Raw genomic sequence first — 25,981 nt, forward strand, 5'->3', positions numbered from 1 at the left:
ATCTTTTTCTTTTGTTTTCTTCATTTCAAGCTCAAGCTCCTTGAAGTGCTCTTCCTGGGCTTTACAAAACATTCCAGTGAAGTTGTGCAATGTTGTGACAACTGAAAACAAATTACCAAAAGTAATTAATTAGCAGGCAATTGCTACTTGATAACACTATATATATCACTATTACGGAAAGAATACAAGACTACCTTTTGAAGGAGTTTAATTAATAAAAAGAAAATTTTTCAATGAAAAAAATTAAGAATGATTATGTAATACGCTTAAAAGAAAAATAGTAAAATGAATTATTAGTTCATATTAGTTTCGGTTCTTAATTAGTTCACTTAAATAGCTTAAAACATGGACAATCTAAAAAAGAAAAAATAAATAAATTGAGGAGCAACCTAGAGGATTAGTGGTTCCAACAAATTAAGCTATCCCACCTTTTAGTTAATCCTTGTGTGTGATAATATAATTATGGTTATATTGAACCTATCAACAATTCTATATAGTCAATAATTTTTTTTTCATTTTGTATTGATACTGAGTTAATTTTAAATACTGAAAACTAAATTTTAAATCATAAATTCTAATAATATAAAAATAAATATTGACATAAAATATTAACTAATATGAATAAAAAGTGTTAATCCTTAACAACTTTCTTAAAGTAATATTTGTACATAAAATATTATATTTAATGAAGCATATGAATAACTATACTTGGATATCATCACTGAATAGTTAGTATTCAAAATTGATCATTTCCTTTTTCTTGGAAATTATTTTACAGATGCACGTTCTTTTAATGCAAGTAAGTATATTAGATAACGTTTGTTTTGAAGTATTGAGATAGAGATTGTGAAACTGAGATTTAGTATCATATTTGTTAGTTTAGATATTGGTACTAAAATGTTTAGTCTTTAGAATTTTAGTATTTCAATATTTTCAAAAAATAGGAACACATGAAACTAAAATTTTTAGAAATAGAAACTAAAATTTTAATAATATTTTATACCTAAATTACTTTTATTTTAATTAATTAATTCTAATTTTATTCTTTATATAAATTAAATTAAAATTTTATTCTTATTTCAATTTCTATTTTTCATTTTACACTAAACAAAATACTAAAATTTATTTCAATTATTTTTATCTCTAAGTCTCAATTTTTTTTGTCTCTATCTCTTTACTTTACTGCTTTACAGACATGTTAGTAACTATGATTTTAGTACTTGATGTATTATTTAAATTACCATTGCAACGTGACATGATATGACTGATCAGAGAGCGTGTTTTCTATTATTTAATTAAGCAAACTAGTTATTGTTGATGCACAATGTGGTGCTCTTGAGGATATCCGATGAAATGTTGATCGAAACATAAATTAGAATGTTTTGTTTTTAAACTTTACGAAATACAATAGCTGAAATAATATAAAAGATTAGAATGAAGATTTCTAAGGGAGCGCAAGTGATCTTGACCAAAATTGCAAGCTAACATTGCTTATGCATCTAGATTACTCAAGAAGTCAAGAAGCATATATATATAAGAGCATTTTCTTTGCATTTGCAGCTAGTAGTGATATGTTCTGATTATCTGATTCTTTTAGCTATGAATTTCATTTTTTAAAGGATAATAAAAAAGTTTATATAGAATAAATAAATAATAAAATCTTTTAATTAAATATTTTAATTTTTTTTTCATTGATTTTTATTGATAAGATAGAAAATTAAAATATACTTAGAATAGATAGTGAGATGATCTACCATATTGAGACGACGAGCCCGATATTTGGAATAGATGGAGGGATCAACTTACACAAAAAATATGGTGGAATCAATGAAAAAAAAAATATTACACTTAATAATTATGTTATTTTTTATGTGTGAAATTGTTTATTGTAATATTAATTTTATTTTGTTAATTTGTTTATATTTTGGTAAAAGAATAGTGTATATATATCTATTAGTGTTAGTAAATTTTGAATTTTGAACTTTTTTATAATTTTAATGTGGTTAATAGTAAAAAGGCAATTTATTATAATAAATAATGTAGGATCTATTATTAACAGAATGCATAGAATGAAAAACGAACCAAAATGTATTTTTTTCATAATCTATGTAAACCGCGACAGGGGTCCCGTGGTTTACAAATACACGTAATCTGCTATAAGGGTGTCGCACGGATTACGTGCTAGGGAAAATAAGCATAAATCACAACAGGAGTCTAACGGTTTATGCGTTAGTATAAATACATTTTAGGGGTCTCGCGGATTACATTTGTGGTGGTTGTAAAGTTTTTTAGAGAGAGAAAAAGAGGTTTTCTAGAGAGAGGAAAAGAGAGAAAAGTGTGGGTTGGTTGAGTTCAGATCGGAACCGAGACTATAGCGGAGGCACGCAGTCTTTACAGGCTCAATGGCGTTGCGCACGTTGCTGGCAACATAAACGAAGAGGTTAGTTTAGTTATTTTTAGTTAATATATTTCGTATAATATTTTTCCTATGACTGTGATTTAGGTATTTAAATTTAGATTTAAATTATTATTTTAAATAATAAAATTTAGTATTTAATTAATTTAGATTAAGGTCTTGAATCGTTTATGCCTTTTATTGAATTTTGTGATTAGAAAATAGGAGCTGTATGTTACCTGTTTAAACTTTAATATTGTATTTTTTGTGTTAGATTACTTTAAATTAGTGTTGGATTTTTTATATGTTTGGTTTCTTCTGTCACATGCTCCAGCCGACTATGTATATTTATAGTGTCCGGAGGCAGCAGAGCATGCCTCTGCATGACAAGATCTTACCCTATCTGGAGAGAGCTGGTTTGTATCACCTGGCGAGACTCAACGCGAGGTGGTTCTGGTTGGACGAGCCCCTTAATCAGCGCTTTCATTGAGAGGTGGCATCCTGAGACGCATACCTTTCATATGCCCTTTGGAGAGTGCACTATCACACTGTAGGATGTAGCATACCAGCTAGGGCTACCCGTGGATAGTTTACTTATATCTGGGTGTCTTACAGATTTTGAGAAGTTTATGGAAGAAGGAAAACCAGCGTGGGAGTGGCTTCAGGAACTGTTTGGCGAGCTTCCACCACAGAATAAGGTAAAGCAGTATACAGTCCACTTCACCTGGTTTCTTGAGAGGTTCAGGGTACTGCCAGATGATGCTACGGAGGAGACCTTACACATATATGCACGGACTTATATTATGATGCTGCTTTCCACTCAGTTGTTCGGTGACAAGAGTGGAAATCGGGTTCATATATGGTGGTTGCCCTTTGTGGCGAGACTTGATGATATGGGCAGTTATAGTTGGGGGTTGGCAGCGTTGGCCTGGCTATATCGTTGCATGTGTTGGGTGCCCAACAGAAACGTGATAAACTTGGCAGCCCCTTACAGCTACTGCAGTCATAGATTTTCTGGCGATTTTCTAGCCTCAGGCCGCAGGGATTTGACATATATTCCTTCCCATTGGCTTTTAGGTATACATATCTGTACAGTTAGACTTAAAATGTAACTTCTTTTTATTATGGTTCTACCTGTTAACATTGTATAACATTGTATTCGTTCAGGAGGGCCACCTACTTGCCGACATCCGACCGCAAGGAAGAGAGAATCGTCTAGTGTCGCCTAGCGTTGGACCACTTAGGTGATCGAGATGTAAGTTTATTCATTTTGTTTCAATTTTTATCTAGTAATTAACTATATATTTGTTAGTTAATGGACTAATAAATGTATTCTGTCAACATCTGTAAATTGTTTGGGAGCCTTATGCTTCACTTGACGTGATGGCTGTTGTTCATCCAGAGATTCTCACAGAGGAGCACAATCGGTTATGGCGTGCATGTACTTGCTTGATATACTTTGCCATCATTGAGTGACACCAGGTGGATAGGGTGCTGTCACAGCTGGGTGGCGTTCAACACGAGCTTGAGCCGGCCTCGAATATAAACTGGCTCCATGCCAATGATGGGAGGGGTAGAGATAGATGGTTCCCGAGCTACTATCAAGTATGGCACCTTAGTTGGAAGAACAGGATTGATGCTGTCCTGAGTATCTCCCGGGTGCCTGATCCTGGGCCATCCACAGACTTTCTGCGATGGCGGTACAGAGTGGCCCATAGGTTTCTGTCGTCGAATTCCTTGATTGCCAATCCTAGGCTGAGGAGATCAGTCAGGATGTTGTTTAGAGAGGGTCGTCACAGGGGTGCCACTCAAATATGGAGGATATGCAGCAGTACCAGCCGCAGATGTCTGACCCTCATGGGTTCCAGCCCCAATTTCATGTAGACCTAAATGAGCTTGCTGGCTGCCCGTATGACAGTTGGTTAGGCATGGGAGGGACGCCTCCATATGCATATGGCGTGGGCATGCCCGTCGATCCTCTAGCACAGCAGCGCCAAAGGCCAGCCAGAGTGAGACGGGCCGCTCGATGTGGTACAGAGTCGCATCTCCTGGGCGCATTTGGACATGTCTCTCACAAGGAGGATGAGGACAGGCAGGAGCCGTAGCTTACTATTTTATGTTTCATTGATGATACCTATGTATGTCAGATTTGTCATGTACTTTTGTATTATATGTGTTTGTACTTAGTTTATTTCTATGGAATTAGGTGTGTTATGTGTGTTTTTGTTAACCATAGACTTACTTTATTTTATGTTTATGCAAACTGCTCACTGGTATAAACTGCTAGACCTCTGTCGCGGTTTATGCACAATAATCATTCACACATAAACCGCAACAGGGTGTCACGGTTTATGCTTATCTCCCCTAGCATGTAATCCGCGACACTCCTATAGCAGATTACGTATATTCGTAAACCGCAAGATTCCTATTACAGTTTACATAGATTATAAAAAAAAGTGCATTTTAGTATCTGTTTTCTATTTTATGCATTCTGATAATAAAAAATCCTACATTATTTATTATAGTAAATTGTGCATAATAAAACTTTTAATTTCTCTTGACAAAAAGGGAAAATAAACTTCTCTCTTCTAATTTCATTATTCCAATTTGCTGTTTTATCTTGTTTTGCTTTTTTATCCTTTGCTAATTTCATCATTTTATTATTCACTATAGATTATGAGATGAATGATTGATTGTGAAATTTTTGAAAATTTAGATTAATATTTTGTGTTAATATTAATTTTAATTAAAAATATTTGATATTAAAAGTATTTTAATATATTTAAGAAAAATTAGAATCAAGAATAATTTTAATTAAAGATATTTGTTATTATGTGTATTTTAATAAATTAAAAAAATTAATAATAATTTTAATTAAAGATATTGTTATTAGAAATATTTTAATAAATTTTAAAAATAAAATAAAAATACTATTTATTATATTTATATTTATTTAAAAATTAAAGTCTCAAAATTTTAATTAAAATATTTAGTGGCTGTCAGTAAATTTCGAAGACGTTGGTAAATTAAGTGGAGTTTTAATTCTCTTTTGGGATTTATTTTACTGACGATTTAGCCGTTTATAGCTGTCGGTAAGTTTTCCTTTAATTTTATAATACTATAATTTTTTTTTAATTATTTTGTCGATGCTAATAATATTGATGGCTTTTTCATCGGTATTAATAATTTAATTTTACCGATAGTCTAGTCGTTAGTTTAATTGGATTGGATTTTTAGTAGATTATTCACCAATATAATTTTATTGACAGTTTTGCTGTGAGTAATATTAAAACGTGTTGTAGTCAAATAAATTTTGTCCACATGACACAAATTAATGATTTTTTATATGGAGAAGAGAAGGTAATAATACAACAATGTGGAGAAGAGAGATATTTTACATATATATGGTTTAAGCACAAAACGGACCCTCCGTTTTCAGTTTGAAAAAAAATAAAAAAAGTTAAAATTACAATACGGACGGTCCGATTTGTAATTTCAAAAAAAAAAAAAAATAATGTTGAAATCGGACCGTCCGATTTCCATTTTAATAAATTAAAAAAAATAAAAAATACAAATCGGACCCTCCGATTTCGTGTTTGTTTTGTTCTTCAAGCAAATCGGACCCTCCGATTTGTAGTTTATTTTTTTATCAAACAAATCGGACCGTCCGATTTGAATAAAACACCATATAAAAAAAAACACCTAATTTTCCCATAACAATGTATTACACCTATATTTAGCCAATATAAAAAAAAATTAGCCGTAAAAGTTTTGATGTGTTCTCGGAGTAACTAATAATTTTTAGGTATTTTATTACTGTGTGGATTTATTCAAATTTTATTAATTATTAATTAATAGCATGATCTTTGTATTACATGTCCATGAAATTTCGGTCCATTGTGTAATAAGAAGGATCTCAATTGACTTGATTTTAGTAAAAACTCAAAACTAAAAAAACCAGAACAACAATAAGGAAATCGAAAACAATCATGAAAACAAGGGTAAATGATAGCTAATATATAAACCAGTACTAATTAAAATGACAATTATATTTGATCCTTTACTCACCTTGCTCAAAAGTGCAGCGAGATGGATCTTCTCCAAAATAAATAATTAAGGCATCCACATTCCTACCCTATAAAATGTAACAATTAATAACCTAAATAAATCATAGCATTTATTTGATAGAATAAATATTTAAATTTGATCTCCAAAAAATTTTAAATCAGGCTAATCTGTTTGATGAATATAATTCTCGAAGATTCTTAGAATATAAAAATTTATAAGGACTAAAATATTTAATTTAAAATTTTTTGGAGGTCAATTAAATATTTATTTTAATTTTTAATATAATATATATATATATATATGCGCCCATGCCTACCAAAATAGAATATAGCGAAGCCAATGCACGGACTTCAACATCCGCAGAACGTAGGAACTCTTTCAGATTCTGAAGAAAAATAAATAATTGTTTAAAGAAGAAGAAAATTTTGTTGAATAAAAATTTAAACATTATCCAATAATAATAGTTTATATTATTAAGGACTTTCACATAAGGATTTCTCAATATTATATGCTTATTGTATGGATGGTTGTGATATGGATAATCTTTTCTTTGAGAATTTCTTTCCAAAAGAGTAAAGTTGGCTAAAGGATGAAAATTGTAATTAAATTTAAAAAATAATTTTTATTGTAAATTTTAAATAAACAATTTTTACTCTTCACTTGAGTTTTCTATTTGGCAAAGTATTGCCCTTTTACTTTTAATGAAATATATATACACAGTGATGGATCCAAAAAATTTTAGTAGTGGTGACAAAATTTATATAACATAGTAATAATTTTTATAATAAAAATAATATGTGTATAAAAAAATTAAATATTAAATTATCTATTAATCATTATATATCTATGTATAAATATATATATTGTTTAATTTATTTTTATTGTGTATTTTATATTTTAATATATATTTTAATAGATAATTATTTTTTATTATATATAGCATCATTATTGTTATGATTATATTTTATTATTGTAAAATATGATTAGCCTTCAAAATATCTAATATACAAATTAAAATACTAAAATAGTAATTTAAATAATAATATATAATTTGAAATTCTATTATTTTAGGTTTTATATTTTTAAAAAATTAAGTAATTTTTTTTCTTTAACACTATCATCAAAATTTCTCTCTTTCTATATATATTACTAAACAATTATTTAAAAATTCACTTCCCAACACAATTAGAAGCCGACTCTTATTGATGTTCATAGTTACAAAAATTTTTTCAATTAATATAGTTGCTACATAAAAATTAAAGCTAATTTGAAAAGAAAATAAATAATATTTCTTTGAGTTAATTTCTAAAAAAGAACACTAATTTCATTTAAATTTGAGAATTGATCATTCTAACGAATATCTAATATAAAATTTTTAAATTTGATAATTAAATACCAAAAGTTGAATAAAAAATAATTGTAGAGCCAAATTTAATAATTTAATGGGGACAAATAAATATTATTATCATATACTACTCAAAAAAATTTTAAATTGTAGTGGGACTTGCCCCCATTCCTCTATACTTAGATCCGTCTCTGTTATACATGTTTAATTACAAACTTGTAGTCAGTGTTTTGTTTTCACCATTTTAACAACTTCACAAACGAATTTGAATATGAGAAATAGAATCCATTACTCTTTAAACGAAACAATTCTTTATGGCTATGTGAGTTAATTTAGGAAAACATGTGAATTACTAAAGAAAGGAAATGAATAAATTAAAATAGGAAAAACACAAGAATAAGGAAATAATAATTCATGATATATAGTTGCTGCGAAAAGCATTATACCTTGCAGAAAATTTCTGATATAGAACCATCATTTTCTGAGGTTAGTAGTTCATGCTCAACTTTTTCTAATCCTTTACTTACAGCTTGCATCTCCTCTGCAAGGAAGTTCATTTGGATCTGCATCAAAATATCATATGTAAGTACTAACTACAAATGCAAAATAATATATGTCAAAAAAATTGAAAATGATTTGCCATAAAAAAATCCAAACCTTTGTTGCTGGCTCTAAATTCGGAAGATCATTTGTGAAGTCTAAAACTTCTGGAAGCTTATTTTCCAAAACCTATATGTGATGAAAGTAATGAAAAAACTACCCACTGTATTATCCCAATTAAAAATGCTGGTGGACAACATAGTTAGAAAGTTGTAATAGATAGGAAATCGAACAAAAACAAAAAAAATAGAAAAATCACGTACCTTACAAAGATAATGCATGAGAGTTATCTTTGTATTCCGTGCACGTGTCTCTGAGAGTTTAAGAAGACTATCTAATTTAAATCCAATGGCAGAACCTATAATGGTTGGAGAATACAAATAAGTATGTTGTATAGAGCTCGTCTGTTTGTACATTAACCTAACTATTTCTTTTAAAGAAGAAATAGAAGTAAAAATATATATATATATATATATATATATATATATATATATATATATATATATATATATCTTTAAGTTATTTGCCTCAAAAAAGAAAATCGAGTTTTATTGACGGCCTAGACGTCGGTTAAAATGCGTGGATAAATCATCTATATTAAAAAGTTCAATAATATTTTACTGATAGTCTGAGTAGTCTGTAAAATTAAAATAATTATAGCAATGAGGTTAACATTTTTTCTTGGGTTGGAATGCTTATAAACTACTAGGGTGCAACCTTTACCATAGTAGTGTAACTCATAAATGCTCTCCGTACACTAATATTACATAATCACCAATTAAAAAACTGCTTAATAAAAAACCATCTTATGATGATTTTCAAAATATTTTGATACTTGTGCTTCCCACACCTCAGATCTTATAACAAATACAAATTAGAACTCAGGTAATCTCCATGTATCTTATTAGGCTATGCGACTTCTTACGAAGCCTCGCTCAAGTTGGAAAAATAACTATAGAAAATATTTTTCTACAAGGATGGAAATTTTCTTGCGGCAATCAATCCACTAACAAGAATGCTAGTCTCATCTTCATCTCATCGTCCATCTCTGTCATCCTAAAAAAAGTCTTTATCGGCTCAAAAACTACTAAACTTTTGTTGATGGATTTTCAACTCAAGTAGAACTCACAACTTAAAATAATAAATAAATAGATAAAAGAAAGAAAGTGGCTATATGCCACGGTAAGAGAAGAGAGAGAATTTGTATCTCATTTTTGAAAGAAGAAAAGAACCGAAAGTGATAGAGAGGAGTTTGGACGCCGAAGAGAAGAAGAAATTGAGGGAAAAGAGTAGTGTCATTTTGATTCTATTAAACTGGTAAATTTATTTTATTTTTTATAAAATTTTAGCATGTTGTTCTTATATAGAGATTACTGTTAGGATATTGTTAGAATATAACCTGCTAATTGTATTACCTTTTATTTTATACTTTTATGGAGGATTTAGGTTGATTTCATCAATTTTGATGATGTATTTTATTAATTGTTGACATGTTCTAGTATTACTAGGAAGACTGATTGCGTACCCATTATTTTAATAGTGGAAGTTTTACTAGACTAAATCTCGTGGATTTTTTTCTCTTTAGGGGGATGGGAAGGAAATTTCCATGATAAAAATTTTGGTGTTTGATTATTTAATTTCTGCCATTATATTTGCTGCTTTGAGTATCTTTGGTGTTGCCTATTTAATTGCACAGGTTGTGAAAAATTTATTTTAGTACTTCCGCTGTTAGATAAATTTTTATCTGAACCTCAATTTTTCCAACAAAGTGGTATCCAGAGCTTTGGTTATTTATTTCGGTGCTAATTAAATGGAGGAAAATACTCATGGGTTAAATATGGTCAGATTGAATTCCAAAAATTATTCGATTTGAAAGAAATTCATAGAAGATATGCTGTACAGCAAGGACTTGTATGATCCTGTGGAGGGGAATGAATTCAAAGGTACTAAATCCGGTGTTGAATGAAAAAAGTTGAATAAGAAGGCAGTTGTTTTGATTAGGCAATGGGTTGATTTCAATGTGTATCCACATGTTGATACTAAAACTAATGCTGAGAAAATGTGGAAAAAATTGAAGGAGTTATATGAGAGGAAGAATGTGCAAAATAAAGTATTTTTTATTAGGAATGAAGCTTGTCAATATGAAGTATATTAAAGGTAAATTAAAGCCGAAATACTTGGGTATTTTTCCAAAGATGGTGAACTAACTGACAAATAATGAAATCACTTTAAATGATGAGTTGCAAGCCTTGTTGTTGCTAAGTTTCTTACCTAATAGTTGAAAAGTTTTGGTTGGAACACTGACTAACTCAGCTCCAAAAGAGAAGTTGACGTTAGCAATAGTTAAAGAGAGCATGCTGAATGAAGAAGGCAAAAGAAAAAAGTGGTGTTTGATTAATGCCTCCTCCCAGTCAGAAGTACTTGTTTCAAAGTCACGGGAGAGAAGTCAAAGTATAAAACCTCACAGTTCTAACAGGTTAGAGAGTCGAGGCAAGTTAAGAGAAAAGTACAAGCCAAAAAAGGAGTCCATTTGTCACTATTGTGGCAAGTCGGGGCATATCAAGAGGTATTGTAGGTTCTTGAAAAGAGAACAATCAAGAAAAAGAAATGAAGACAAAGGTAAAGATAGTGATAACGAAACTACTGCTATTATTTATGAAGATGTTTTTATCACATATGATGAAAATTATGTTAATCTTGTCTATGATGATTTCACTTGGATTATGGACTCTAATGCCTCATGTCATGTCACTCTAAGGCGTAAATTTTCACTTATTATACTGTTGAAAATTTTGGCAAGATCAAATTGGGAGATAAAGGAGTATGTGTTATTATTGGTATGGGTGATGTGCGACTTGAAATCAACATGGAATGTAAATTGCAGTTGAAGAATATTAGGCATGCACCAAATATGCGGTTTATTATGATTTTAGTGAAGGCATTGGATGAAGAGGGATATTGCATTTTTTTTAGTGAAAAATGCAAGATTACCAAAGGGGCTGTCAGTGTTGCTAAAGAAGATAACAGTCTCACTACTTTCTACCGGTTGCAAGTAAAGTTGTGCAAAGAAGAGGTGAATGTAGCTAATGATTCCTTTTCTGATTTGTGGTATATGCATCTTGGTCACTTGAGCGAGAAAAGACTAAGTGTCTTAGCCAGGAAGAATCACTTTTCATGAAAGGTACAACTTTAAATACTTGTACTTATTGTTTTAATGGAAAGCATGCTAGAATATTATTTCATAGTTCTGGACCTCATAGGAGATCACATATTCTAGATTTAGTTCACACTGATGTTTGCACTATGGATGCTAAGACACTAAGTGGTGCATTATATTTTGTTACTTTTATTGATGATTATTCTCGAAAAGTGTGGGCTTTTGTTTTAAAATCTAAAGGCCAAGTGCTTGGTATCTTCAAACACTTCTATGCAAGTATTGACAGGGAAACACAAAGGAAATATTGAAATGTGTTCGAACAGATAATGGTGATGAATACATGGGTTTATTTGAAGAGTATTGTAAAGGACATGGGATCAATCTTAAAAAGACAGTTCATAAGACTCCTCAACATAATGGAGTTATAGAGACAATGAATCTCACTATCAATAATAGAGTCAGGTGTATACTCTCATGCAAAAATGGCTAAATCCTTTTGGGATGAAGTAATGAGAGCTGCAGTAGATTTGATCAATATTTCTCCTTCAGTTCCAATAAATGGTGATGTTCCAGAGAAAGTTTAGAGAGAAAAAGATGTCTCCTATAGTCACTTGCGAATGTTCAACTGCAAGACTTTTGTTCACATTCTAAGAGATGAAAGGTCTAAACTTGATGGAAAGTCAAAACAGCATATCTTCATGGGTTATAATCACGAAGACTTTAGTTATAGATTATGGGATCCGGTGAGAAAGAAAATAATTAGAAGCTGAGATGTAATTTTTCTTGAAGACCAAACTATTGAACACCTTAAGAAGATAGATAAGGCAACAATAATTGTTAGACATTCTACTGATGATGAACCTGGTCCTTCCACTAGACCTCCTATTGATGAGGGAGATGTACAAGTTGATAATGATGGTGATAATTTCTATGATGAACCTACACCTCAACCTGAGGTGCCAAATATAGAAGTTTCACTAGATGTTAAAGTTTCACCCGAATTACCAGTTGAGCTTGAATTGAGAAGATCTACTAGAGAGTGTCACCCTTCTCAGAAATACTCTCCTCATGAGTATGTGATGAATACTGAGACTGGAGAGGCAGAGAGCTACCAGGAAGTTATGTCTAATGAGCATAAAGAAGATTAGTTGAAGGCCATGCAAGAAGAAATAAAATCTTTGCATGTGAATCATACGTTTGAATTAGTGATGTTGTCAAAGGATAAAAGATCATTCAAGAATAAATGGGTGTTCAAATTGAAAGTAGACGAAAATGTCTCACAACCAAAGTACAAAGTTCGGTTGGTTATGAAAGGCTTTGAGTAGAAGAAATGTATTAATTTTGAAGAGATTTTCTCTTAAGTTGTGAAGATGTCCTCTATTCGAGTTGTGCTTGGATTGGAGGCTAGCTTGAATTTAGAGGTTGAGCAGCTTGATGTGAAGACTGCATTTCTTCACGGTGATATAGATAAAGAAATTTATATAGAGCAACCAAAAGGTTTCGAGGTTAAAGGAAGGGAGCATCTTATATGCAAATTGAAGAAAAGCTTATATAGGCTGAAGCAAGCGCCAAGGCAGTGGTACAAAAAATTTGATTCCTTCATGGAAGGTCATGAGTATAATAAGACTTCTTCTGATCATTGTGTATATGTTAATAAATTCTCTAATGGTGATTTTATAATTCTCTTGCTTTATGTTGATGACATGTTGATTGTTAGTCATGACACTAAAAAGATTGAAAGTCTTAAGAAAGACTTGAACAAATCCTTTGCTATGAACGATTTGGGTCCTGCAAAGAAAATTCTTGGCATGAGTATCATTCGTGACAGGAAAAATGAAAAACCGTGATTGTCACAGTAGAAGTACATTGAGAAAGTTTTAGAGAGGTTTAGCATGAGTAATTCTAAACCTGTTAGTACTCCACTTGTTAGTTATTTCAAGCTGAATTCGCAACAATGTCCTACAGGTGAGAAAGAGAAAGAAGAAATGAAGAAGATTTCATATGCATTTGTAGTTGGCAGTTTGATGTATGCTATGATTTACACCAGGCCAGATATTGATCTTGCCGTTGGAGTTGTTAGTCAATTTTTCTCTAATCCTAGCAAGGAATACTGGCAAGCAGTAAAGTGAATTCTCAGATATCTTAATGGTACTTTCAAATTTTGTTTATGCTTTGGAAGTGGCCAACCTGTGTTGGATGGCTACACATATGCAAATATTCCTGGGGATCTTGATTTAAGAAAGTCTACTTCTGGTTATTTGATGACTTTTATAAGGGGAGCTGTGTCGTGAAAATTCCAACTTTAGAAATGTGTTGCTTTGTCTACTACAGAGGTAGAGTATATTGTTGTTGTTGAAGTTTCTAGGAAACTCTTGTGGATGAAGAAATTTCTACAAGAGTTAGGCATCAATCAAGAGAAGTTTGTGTTATTTTGTGACGGCCAAAGTGTTATCTATCTCAGCAAGAATCCGAAGTTTCACTCTAAATCGAAGCACATAGAAGTGAGGTATCATTGGATACGTCAAGCGCTTGAGATGAAGTCATATGCACTTGAGAAGATCCATACTAATGACAATGGTTCAGATATGATGACTAAGAGTTTACCTGCAATAAAATTTGATTCTTGTAAAGAAAGGGCGAGCTTGGTAGAGTAGCCTATTCCCACTTGAGTCAGTGAGAAAGAGATTTATTGGTGGGTCCCCAACTCAAGTGGGACCCACAACTTAAAACAAAAAATAAATAAATAAAAGAAAGAAAGTGGCTATATGCCAGGTAAGAGAAGAGAGAGAGAGTTTGTATCTCTCACTTTTGAAAGAAGAAAAGAATTGAGAGTGAGAGAGAGAGAGAGGGGGGGGTTTCGGCGCTGAAGAGAAGAGTAAATTAGAGGAAAAGAGAAGTGTTGTTTTGATCCTATTGAACTGGTAAACTTGCTCCATTTCTTGTGAAATTTTAGTATGGTGTTCCTGGTGCAGAGATGAACATTAAGATATAACCTGCTAGTTGTATTGCCTTCTCTTTTGTCTGATTTTGGATATCCACTTTTGTGGAGGGTTTAGGTTGATTTCATCAATTTTGATGATGTATTTTGTTGATTGTTGAGATGCTCTATTGCTACTAAGAAGATTGATTGTGTACCCATTATTTTGACAGTGAAAGTTTTACTAGACTAGGTCCTATGGATTTTTTGTCCCTCTTTTTAGGGGTTTTTCCATGATAAAAATTTTGGTATTTGATTATTTAATTTCTGTCATTATATTTACTACTTGAAGTATCTTTAGTGTTGCCAATTTAATCGCACAAATTATGGAAAAATTATTTTTATTACTTTCGCTGTTGGATAGACTTTTATCTGAACCTCAATTTTTCCAACAATTTTGGACCTACATCCATCCCTCATATCCACAACAATAAAAAAATACAGTCATTGGGTTTTTTACTTTTAGAGCAAATAGCTCTAGCAGCCCCAAGATACAGTCCCTATCTCAAGGTTTGATCGACCTTCCTTAGCTCCCTTAGCCACTCCTATTCCTATACCAATTTCAACTCTAGAAAGAGTACTCCCAATAACGAACCCTACTTCCTAATATAACATAGAAATTATCAATATTTATCTAATGACTACCAGAAGTAAATCTTATATAGTGAAATCTTGGGAATTTCGGCTAGCATTAGAACTTAAAATAGTGAGATCAGAGAAACTTTAGTCAATCAAAAATGGAAGGAGGCAATTGATATAGAGTTTAATGCCTTAATGAAAAACAATACATAGAAATTATTGTCCATACCAGAAAATAGAGAAACGATTGGTAGCAAATGGATGTTTAGAGTGTAGTACAATTATGATAGTATCGACTACAAAAAATACAAGGCGACGTTAGTGGTGCAAGAATTCTTCCAGACACTTGGTTTTGATTTAATTTAAATATATTGTCCAGTTGTGAAGCTAACCTTTATAATGATAGTATTGACACTTGCATTGGAAAATTCATGTCATATTAGAGAAATTAGATCTCAATAATGCATCTCTCCATAGGAATTTAATGGAAGATGTGTACATGAAACATCCTTAAGGTTACTCAATTGGAGATGGAAAGTTACTATGCAAACTAACAAAAACAGGATATGGCTTGAAGTAAGTGCCATAAGCTTGGTACTACAAGCTTTCTGCTACTCTACAATATCTCGAGTTTAATGCTACCGCCTCTGATTTTTTTGTGTCTTTATGAGGTTTTAAGGAGACTCAATAACATTTGTGTTGTTGATTGTAGGGGATGTCATAATCATAAGAAGTTCAAAACTGCTATTTCTTAGGTGATTAACCAGCAAAATGGAAAGTTTGAAGTTAAAGACATGGGAGAACTACATTGTTTTGTTAGGAATTTAGATGAGCAGCAAAACTGAAGTTGGATGATTATTGCATAGCCAAGAAAAATACAACAATGACTTGCTTAGCAATAAAGTTAGATGATTGGTTGCAAACCTTCCTTGGTAAAGATTTCTGTATTTAGGATAGCTAAATTTACATAAACATCAGTGTATAGATTAGTGGTTGAAAGCTTACAATATCTCTCAATATTTCACGACCAGAGTTATCTACTATGTATGCAAAGTTTCATAGTTTAAGCAAACTCCTCTTGGGTACCATTGGAAGTTAGTGAAAAGAAACCCAATATATGTATGTGGCATAATAAGGTATGGGTTGCATATGTACAGAAGCAGTTCCTTCAAAATCATTGTTTAGACTGATTTTAATTAGGAAAAAATCTGAATGATAGGAAATCAGTTGGTGGCATGTTGTGTTTTTGGGGTGAATCTAATCACTTGCTTTTCTAAAAAGCAAAATGTAGTTGCAAGATCTAATATAGAAGAAACATATAGAGTTATGGTGGATTTGCTACTCGAATAAGTATAGGCTAAACACTCGCTGTTTGACTTAAAGGTTCACACTCTCAGCAACTAGGGGTAGCAAACAGGTCAAAACCCGCACAACCCAATTCGTTTAACTTGCCAAAAAAAAGCGATCCAGACTAGAAAATGAAATCCTCCTTAAAAAAAAGCCCGCGTAATTCGCGTGCTTAACTCGTGATCATTTGCAAGGCGAGACGGACAATCCCGCATGAGCGTCCACTTTATTTTTTCCGCCCGAAAGTGTCTAACCCATTTCCAATTAAAAAAAAAAGAACTTTATCAACTTATTTTGTAAATAATGTTTGTTTGATAGAATTATAAAAACTTTACTCCAAGACATGAAATCATAGTTATAAAAATCGGAAAGGGACTAGCTAGTTCGACCAAAAAACTGGTGAACCAGATTCCTAACCGGTTCGGTTGAGTAATATGACCGGATAAGGAAAAGAACCGTTGAGAACCGGGTTGAACCGGTCGGTTCTGATAAAACCGGAATTTTTGAGCCAAATTTGCGAAAATCGGTTCTTATGGTTGTGGAGCACCAAATTTGTAAAAGTTGGCTATTCGTGTTTTGAGCCAAACTTGTAGCTCTTCAGGTTGTGAGCATAACTAGAGTATTTTTGAACACATTCACTCAAAGAAGAGGAATCGGTTAGAGCATCAAAAACTTAATGATCTTGTTTATGTTCATTACAACTTAAGGTTACAACAAAGGTACTTTCTTGATTGTTTTAAGTTGAAAGCATTATTTTAAAATCTTAATCATCACAAGAGTAACGAAATATATTGATAACATAGGAACCAAATGAGAAAGCAAGTTTATGATTCAATTTGTCTTGATGCATTTGAGGATCATTCGGAATGGATACTGGAAGATTCACCACCATTTTTAACTCCTGAAGAAGTTGATGCTTTACGAAATGATCTTGCAAATATATTCTTCAATCACCTTTAGATGATTTAGGTATGCTTTTATTTATTTATGAATTATGATCAACTATAATTTTTGTATGCCTTATAACATGTTTTATATTATTTTTTTATCTTGATTTGTGAAACATTATCTATAATGCTAGATCAATTGGATTTGGAAGATGATCGGGATGATGATGGAGCTAATAATTCTGTGGAAAATGCAAATCAAAATGAAACCAATCAGGATGTATCTCCATATTTGTTAGATGAAGAGCAATTTCCCGACTTCGAAATCACTCTTTGGATTTAGTTTATGAATTGTTATCCTTATTGTGTTTAATTAAGATACTAATGTACTAGTACTAACTAATTTCATGACTATTTTTGTATTAGTTATATTTAGACTTTGAAACTTGGTTGTTTTTAAAATGTTGGTGAAGAACTAAAGATATGTATTTTGAATTTATTAAGTTTATGACTATTTTTAGTATTTTATATTTTTTATTTACGTGAAACCGATTTTATCGGTTCAACTAATGGTTTATTGATTGAACTAATAAACCAATGAACCAATAACTTGATCGGTTTGATCACCGGTTCGGTTTTTAGAACTATGCATGAAATTATTAGTTTTGTAATATTAATTAAACTTAAAAATTATTTTTCCTTAAAAGAAAGAGCAAACAAAAAAACTTTTGGCAAGTCAAGCCCATCAGCCCGCCATGATCCAGGACGAGCTCGTAATCTACAATTGCTTCATTAGGTGGGATGAGACATAATGAGGCAGGCTAGCCCATTTGTCCGCCTTACGAGCAACCCCTCTTGTGTACTATGATCATTTTGAGGGTAATCAGGGTAGTACTGCTAGCAGCAATAAACCCAATTTTACATTCATAGTTGAAATACTTTGAGACAAATCATTTCATAAGAGTATATGTTATAAGAAAGATATTTGAAGTCAGTGGTGTACCAAGTTCTATTGAAGTTACTCATGTGGTCACAAAGGCACGACCATATAAAGCCATTTTACATTTCAAACCCAAGCTAGAAGTTGAAGACACACAACCTCCTGAATTAAGGAGTGTAATGTTGAATCAGGAGAAGAGGAAACAGAGAAAGAAGAAAACAGAGTGAATGATAGAGTATGTAATAGTTCAGCTAATCATTGCACTTCTATGCGGTAATTGATAACAAATATATTATTTTGTTTGTCTAGCTATATGAAAGCCACTTATGGTTATCATCTTAGGAAAAAGGCTTTTCTAGTTTTTTGAGTCTTGTAGCATGGTCATTGGCTGAGCTCAAGGTTTACTCTATAAAAGAATAATGATAACTAATTTCTTAACCTCCATAACGATTTTTTTATCCCAATAGTATGGTGTTGAGTTCCCACGCAGTGAGAGTAGCTTTCTTATCCTTTTAGGGTAAATCTATACACTTGGTTGTATAGGTGTATAATGGATATATTTAATATCAAATACATATGTTTTATCTTACCTTTTGCAGTTCCTTGGTTTAGAGCATTTCCTAGAGAAAGTATTGTTTGCATGATTCTTCTTAATTTGACAGAGTTTTTGATCTGCTAAACACAACCACAACACATCCAAATGTTACGTCAAAGAAAATAAAATAAATTCTTAAAAATAGTTTAAGAGAGATTATATATCATGCCTCTTCTGCAGCAGCATTAACAATATTGATGTTATTTCTAAGGTCAGAAGCCTATAAAACAATATGTTAAGGTTAGAATAGGAAGCAACTTATGAACCTTATTTAAAAAATTCAATAAAAGTAATGATGATCTATCTACCTGAGTGTTGAATTCAATCTTGAATGAAAAAACTCTCAGCTTGGATTCTACCCTTGGAACTTTCATCAACTCTAAGAAGAACTATAATGGAGAATTAATGCAAATAATAATCTAAATAGATTGCAAGTCAAACTAAAAATGTGCTCTACAATCTACACCTCTGAAGCAAGGTAAAAGCTATGTAAGCCAAACTCTAATTAATTTAGAATATACTATTATTTCTAACAATGAAATTTTAAAATGTTGACAAATTTAATTATGAATAAATAAAATTACTTTTACATTCACAAAAAATAATTTCTACGTGACAAAAATATCCAAACTTTAATTTTATTCATGTATAGATTAGTTTATATTTCAAATTTTTATAGATAAAAATAACATTTGTTTATTTTTTATGAATATAAAATTAGTTTTGTTTATTCATGATTCAATAGATTTGTCAATATTCTTCGTGAATAAAAATAATAATTTACTACTTCTTTGATTTGAATAGTCATAATTTTTTGAAGTTATAATTTTAATTAATTATTTTTTTTATATATAAATCTTTTATTTTTGGATAAAATCGAATAGAAAGCTTATTAAAGAAAATTCAACATTACCTGTTCACATCTCCCCAACTTTTCCTTGTCTCCGTCATAATCCTATTAACAGTTGGCCAAGTTAATAAACTTTCTAGAGAAACACAACCTATATCGTGTTAAGGTAATTGAACTCAACATGTCCATTAGTTTGAACTATCGCATAACCTTAAGTACTTGCTTCTCTTCCTTTGTTGGACAAAACTTTATCAGGTTCTCAACCTGATCAATATCTAATGCTGTCTCTTCTAATGCTAAAACTGAGCTCTGTGAACATTCAAATTCAGACATGATTAATATGAATAAATCCAATGAGCATTGTTTAGTTTGACATGGTAATTCCATTATGAGCAAGACTAGACTTAGGAAAGAGATGAATGCAGTTTAATGTAGTATGAGCTCCTTAAAATTATTCTTGTGAGCTGTAAGATTTTCATAAATGTGATAAAGAAATCAAAAGTATGATGATAGTGTCAGAAAGTAATAATTAATTTTTTTACTTATAGTAAGAGCAGTATTTTAATTAACAGTAATACTAGCAAGATAATCATCTAAAGTTACATTATTTAATTTAATATTTATATATATATATATATATATATATATATATATATATATAAACATCTAAAATTATACATTTATTATAGAAATAATTAATTAATATAAAATAAAATAATTTTAGAATGATTCGAGCTGATTTTTATTGCCTTCCAAATATTTTTGTCTAATTAAGCACTTATAAAAAATAGAATTGTTGATATATCCACTTTGACAATACTGGGCTTATATACAAAATAATTTTTTTTAGGGTAAAAGTCTTTTTTGGTTTCTATCCTTTTTTAATTTAAGCAATTTGTACTTTAACGATTATTCTTTTTTTTATTAGACGTATGAGCCCTTCTATGAGAATTTGACAAAAAATAGTAAAAAATGTTTACATGTGATGTAATTTATATGATTTGACTTTTATTGGTTTGCGTAAATGATAACTATTTAATTGAGATTGTTTAGCTGGTACATAATAATAAAAAACGATATTCTAATCAAATAGTTATTATTCTTTTAGAACATTATTTTGATAAATGTATAAAAATAAACAGTCTCAATAATCAAATGATTATCATCCAATAAGACAAGTAAAAATCATATCATACAAATTAATACGTAAATATTTGCTGTCATTTTTTATCTGAAATTCTCGTAAAATAACTCATGTATTTAACAAAAGAAAGAAAAAAGTATAGAAGACAAATTATCATTTTTCTATAATCAAAGTGCGAAATGTCTAAATTGTAAAAGAAGAAAGAGCGAAAAATATTTACTCTATTTTTTCAATGATCAAGTAGTTATTACATATCAATCACTATTATCATTAAATCAATAGTCACCATGTTTTCGTACAACCATTATTTGAGTAAGAATATATAGATTATACTTTATGATTATACTATAACCTTTTATTTATTAGTGATTTTTATCAAGAAATAACATGCTTTTGCATGTACTAAAATGGAATAAAAGATGAGACTGAATTAGTATTAGGGACATGAATCTTACCATTAAATCCTTCAACGGGACTTTCACTTTTGAAAGAAGGATTTCACAATTATATGCTCGTGTATGTTCAATCTGCAAAGAAGGATAATATTTGCCTTAAAAATACATTGAAAACTAGAATGACACCATGTTTATGTCTAGGATTTGCTTATGAAAAAATAGCAATAAATTAAAGATGTGGACTATCTCCTTTACATATAATATTCAAAGAGAAAAGTTGTCGCATATTTCAAGACTAATTAGCTATATAATAAAGTTTGGTTCAGTAAATTAAAAAAAAAAAAGTGTTTGTATTCTTAAAAGTTACAAATATTTTATTTTATATTTGATAAATTAAAAAAATTAGGTACTTATGCCAACCATTTGTTAAAAACTAAGAATTTTTTAAAAGTATTTAAAAAAAAATTTTTAAGTTAATTTATACTTATTAAAATTAAAAAATCTAATATAATATAATTTTATATATTAATAAATATCTAAATTTACTCTTATATTTATAACTATAATGATTTTTTTAAATTTTAAAAACTATTTTATCAATATATACTATTTTACGTACCTAATTGTGTAGTTCAATTTTGAGACTACACTTTTTCAACTGCATCAAATGTCCATCAATAATAATTTAGCAGATCAAAACTTAATTTTATAGTTGAAATAAACCAGTGAAAATTATGGAAAAATAACAAGTGAACAAATTAAAGCAAGTAGATTATGTAAATAATGTAGTACATATTCTAATACTAAAGAATGTAGCTCAATTACCAGTTGCACTTTATCAGATTTTGGCGTAACTAAGTTTTGGATCTTTGATTTCTTTGCTTGGCCTAAACTTGGTGTTATTGCTGAGAAGAGATTTTCAAGCTCAGACATATCAATATCTGGTGTCCTACAGTAAAATATTGAAAAAGAAAAAAGAAAAAAAATGATGCATGAGACTACTAAAAAATGAAAGTAACATCCATCATCAAAAATGAAAAACAATATCCAAAAAGAAACATTACTTGGAAGCTTCACCAGATTTTTGTGCCTCAGCCCACAAACTTCCTTTCACTGCTCGAGATAATTTTAACCAATGCAATGTTTTTAACTTTTTGGTGTTACTCATTGAATGCATCGTGTGATTGCCAGTGTCATTCTTTCCACGACCAATACACAATGAAGTTGGAAAACCATTGTTAGCATAATGGTCTCCAACCGGGGGCGGCGTTGGCGGCGGAGGTGGGGTGGTAGTAGGCATTGTAGCATTTGGAGTTGGAGGAGAAAGAGGGGATCCAACTCTTACAAATGTTTCATTCTTTGGAGGAGTTGGCGGGGATAGAGGAGCTCTAATTTGATCCGGTGGGGGTTGGGTTTTTTGCTGTGAAAGCAACAAATCAGGTCTTGTTACATCAGTATTAGGATTTTGTGATTTTGAATGCAATTGATGAGGAAGAGACTCATCAACATTTTTATCACTTCTGGGAGACCTCAATGGAGGTGTTTGTGGTGAAATTGAGGTATCATTGATTGTGTTAGTATCATTTACTGTGTGATCTTCATCATTAGGACTCGTCCAATCTCCATGGTTAAAAATCTCTTTGGCTTTGGTAAATTCTTCAATTGGTAATCCCTCCCTTTCCTCAAAGCTAGAGGATGACTCAGTCTTTGGAGCAACATCTTTCTCTGTGAAAGTTATCTAAATACAAAAAGAAAAGCATACAATAGGGAAGTTCTTTAATAATATAATAAGAGCTTAATTAACTATCTTATTATAGGTCAAAATATGATGTACCTCTAGTCTGAAATCCCTTGGGAAGCGATCTTTTGCATCCCACAAAATATCAATTTTCTCCCGATTAAGCATCAACAAGTTAGATCTAATGAAATTTGTGTTAATCATCGTTTGGAATATCATCTGTTCATTTTCCAAGTCACTATCCAAATTAACACTTTCAATCAGCACATCACCTTGAATCCGACAGTTGATATTGACTTTGATTTTATCGTCACACTCTCCCTGTAACAAAGGAACATGTAGTCCCAAAATGATTAAACATTTTCACATGATCCTCTTATACTCATTTTTAACAATTATGGTCCATTGTTCTTATACCATTTAGAGCATCAAATTAATCACTTATATCTGATTATATACCGATAGAAAAGTCATAATATTCGTTAAGAAAATATTTTATTGGGACTACATTGGTTAGAAATGACCAAAATATTTAAGTCGATTTGTGGAACTTCCATTTTGTATGTGATCTGCTTTGTTATACAAGTTGATTGATAAGAAGTGAAAAAAGTTTATTATTTATACAATAAAAGAGAGATGTACACAAAAAGTGTTGAAAATTTATTTGTATCTTATTTTACTACAAATTTTATGCCATGAATCATTGTCTTTATTACTCCATATACTGTGTTAACTCTTTAACTAAGATTATGACACCTATTATAGTATACATCCCTACACCAGTTTTTAGATGCTTAGTAAGAACTACCTATGAATCAATTTGTGCAACTAGTTACAACGATCTATCAGAATCTTAATGCAATAGTTGTCATATTATGGTATGTATCAAAAGTGGCAAACTTCCTTATGAACAAAAATCTTTCGATAACATGAGCAATAAATAGAAATATTGTAAAAGAAATATTTTCTTTCGCAATGGAGGAGTTGGTATGAGTCCAACCTCACCTGTTTATAAGCTTGAATGTTTTTGGGACTCTTTGGTGTTGAGTATAGGATCTTAGGATTCTTGTCAACAAGAAAGGGATCTTCGCCATAAATTCTAAATATTGGAAAACATCCACCATTCTCATTAAAGTTTGGAAGAAATGTCATAATGATGTAGTCCAACCTAAGTGTCCTATCCAATGAAGGCCAATCAAAGGCCATATTGGTCTTGGAAACATATCGTAAATACCGCAATTGGGAAGGGATTGGATTCACCATTGTTAAGGATTGTAAAAAATCACGACGTACCTGCTTGTAAACCATATCTAACGTCCTCTGCTCCCCTTCATATTGTTTCAAGAAAATCAACAATGCAGCCAACATGAAGGCCAAAACTGGCAAGCCACCACGCTCACAATGCATTAACAACACCTTATTTTGCCCATGTGAGAGCCAACTATCACATGAATTTAGAAAATGATGTATGGCCTCCAATTTGAGCATAGGGAAACCATGGTGGTGGCAAGGATAGTTCATGAGATTAATTTCATGCTTAGAGAATATGTTATCCAACTTGCTTTTAGTGTTTTCCTCGCGAAAATTGCATACCATAATGGAAGCGTTAGGCACATTCTCTCGAAATTGACCAACAATCCCATTCACGTAGACTTCATAAGATTCGTCTCTCCGATCACATCGAATGTTGAAACAACAATTAAAAACTACAATCACAACAATAATCAATAATATAAGTAGATAATTATGACTCTTCATTGTATTATATTTTCCCTGCCTTTTTCTGGAAAAATTCAAGCAAAGAGATGCACAATGGTAGTGGAGATTTTGCATCATGGTGCATTCGATGTAATTTTTATTTTTGTTTTATATTCCAAAATATGCGGATGTAATAAAATTAAGGAGGTAAAAAAGGTACCATAGACCCTGTCAGATATCTCAAGAAGACCATCTGGGGGATTTCGGAAAAACAATTTGCATGGCATGGCCATGTTTCATTCTTGAGGCAGAGCTATTTAATGTTATGGTTTAAAAGCATGCCATGCTCGATAAAATGGGAAATCACACAAAACAGGTATCATGGAATGTAACAATCAATGAATGAATGCAAGGAACTTGCGGGATTCTTTTTGAGTAAGACAAAGGAAATGGGCATGTTTGGTTTAGTTTTACAACTGTATTGTTGTACTACGGTATTAAGATTTCTATTTTCAAATAGATTTATATTGGATCCGGATATTATATTCCATCTAAAATTGTGATATTATTAGTAAGAGAGTAACATTATTTCTGCCAACATGATTTTAATTGAACATGTTTAGGAATGACAATCTGCCTCCATGGGAGCAAGAACCCTTCTTCCGCTCCCCGTCCCTATCTAGCAAAATGCACTCCATCCCTGTCCCATTCCAGTCATGGATACTTCATTCCGTCCCCGTCCCATTCCAGTCATGGGTCCCTTTTTATTTTTCCCGCAGAGGAGACGGGTATCCGTGGGTATCCATGGATATTAAGCTTTTAAAATAATTTTAAAAAGTCCATACAAAGACATTAAGTACAATTGTTAAACCAGGTATTATGAATCAAATTAAACTACATCACCAGTTATTTATTTATTTGAAAAGAAAAATAAAGAAGGCGGCGGCAAAAAATAGGCACAAATTCTTCCCCCTCAAAGCTAAAAGTTAAACCCCAAAATCAGGAACTACTAATAATCTATTTCATTGATTATTTTTTAGATCAAGCATCTTTGCCCATATATCCTCCTAAACTTCCATCAACACCCAAAGTCAACTTCACAAATTCTCTGTACCTTGAAATTCGATCCTCTATAACCAAAACTATAATTTCCAGTCTCTATATATAACAAAGGGAAAATACAATATGCAACTTATTCCTAATGACTCCATTTCTATATCACACAACTTCAATATCAACAAAATAAACCATGATAGAAATCTGAGT

The 25,981-nt window shown here is 31.2% G+C and overlaps 1 protein-coding gene across 1 annotated transcript; it reads right to left on the bottom strand.

Moving 5' to 3' along the window:
• On the bottom strand, positions 1-25,008 carry LOC130965910 (formin-like protein 13; the record flags this gene model as incomplete). The annotated part of the gene is made up of 17 exons (XM_057890667.1): positions 24,936-25,008; positions 24,023-24,723; positions 23,114-23,338; positions 22,344-23,017; positions 22,105-22,228; positions 21,340-21,411; positions 19,951-20,049; positions 19,804-19,845; positions 19,199-19,279; positions 19,060-19,110; positions 18,886-18,967; positions 8,672-8,766; positions 8,466-8,537; positions 8,255-8,371; positions 6,780-6,848; positions 6,464-6,530; positions 1-101 (listed from the first exon to the last, which is right to left on the bottom strand). Coding segments are annotated over exons 1-17 (2,745 nt in total), but the record flags the coding sequence as incomplete, so codon positions are not given.
• Between the last annotated feature and the right edge of the window lie 973 nt (positions 25,009-25,981).

The sequence above is a fragment of the Arachis stenosperma genome, chromosome 3 (assembly GCF_014773155.1).
Source record: "Arachis stenosperma cultivar V10309 chromosome 3, arast.V10309.gnm1.PFL2, whole genome shotgun sequence".
Lineage (NCBI taxonomy): Eukaryota > Viridiplantae > Streptophyta > Magnoliopsida > Fabales > Fabaceae > Arachis > Arachis stenosperma.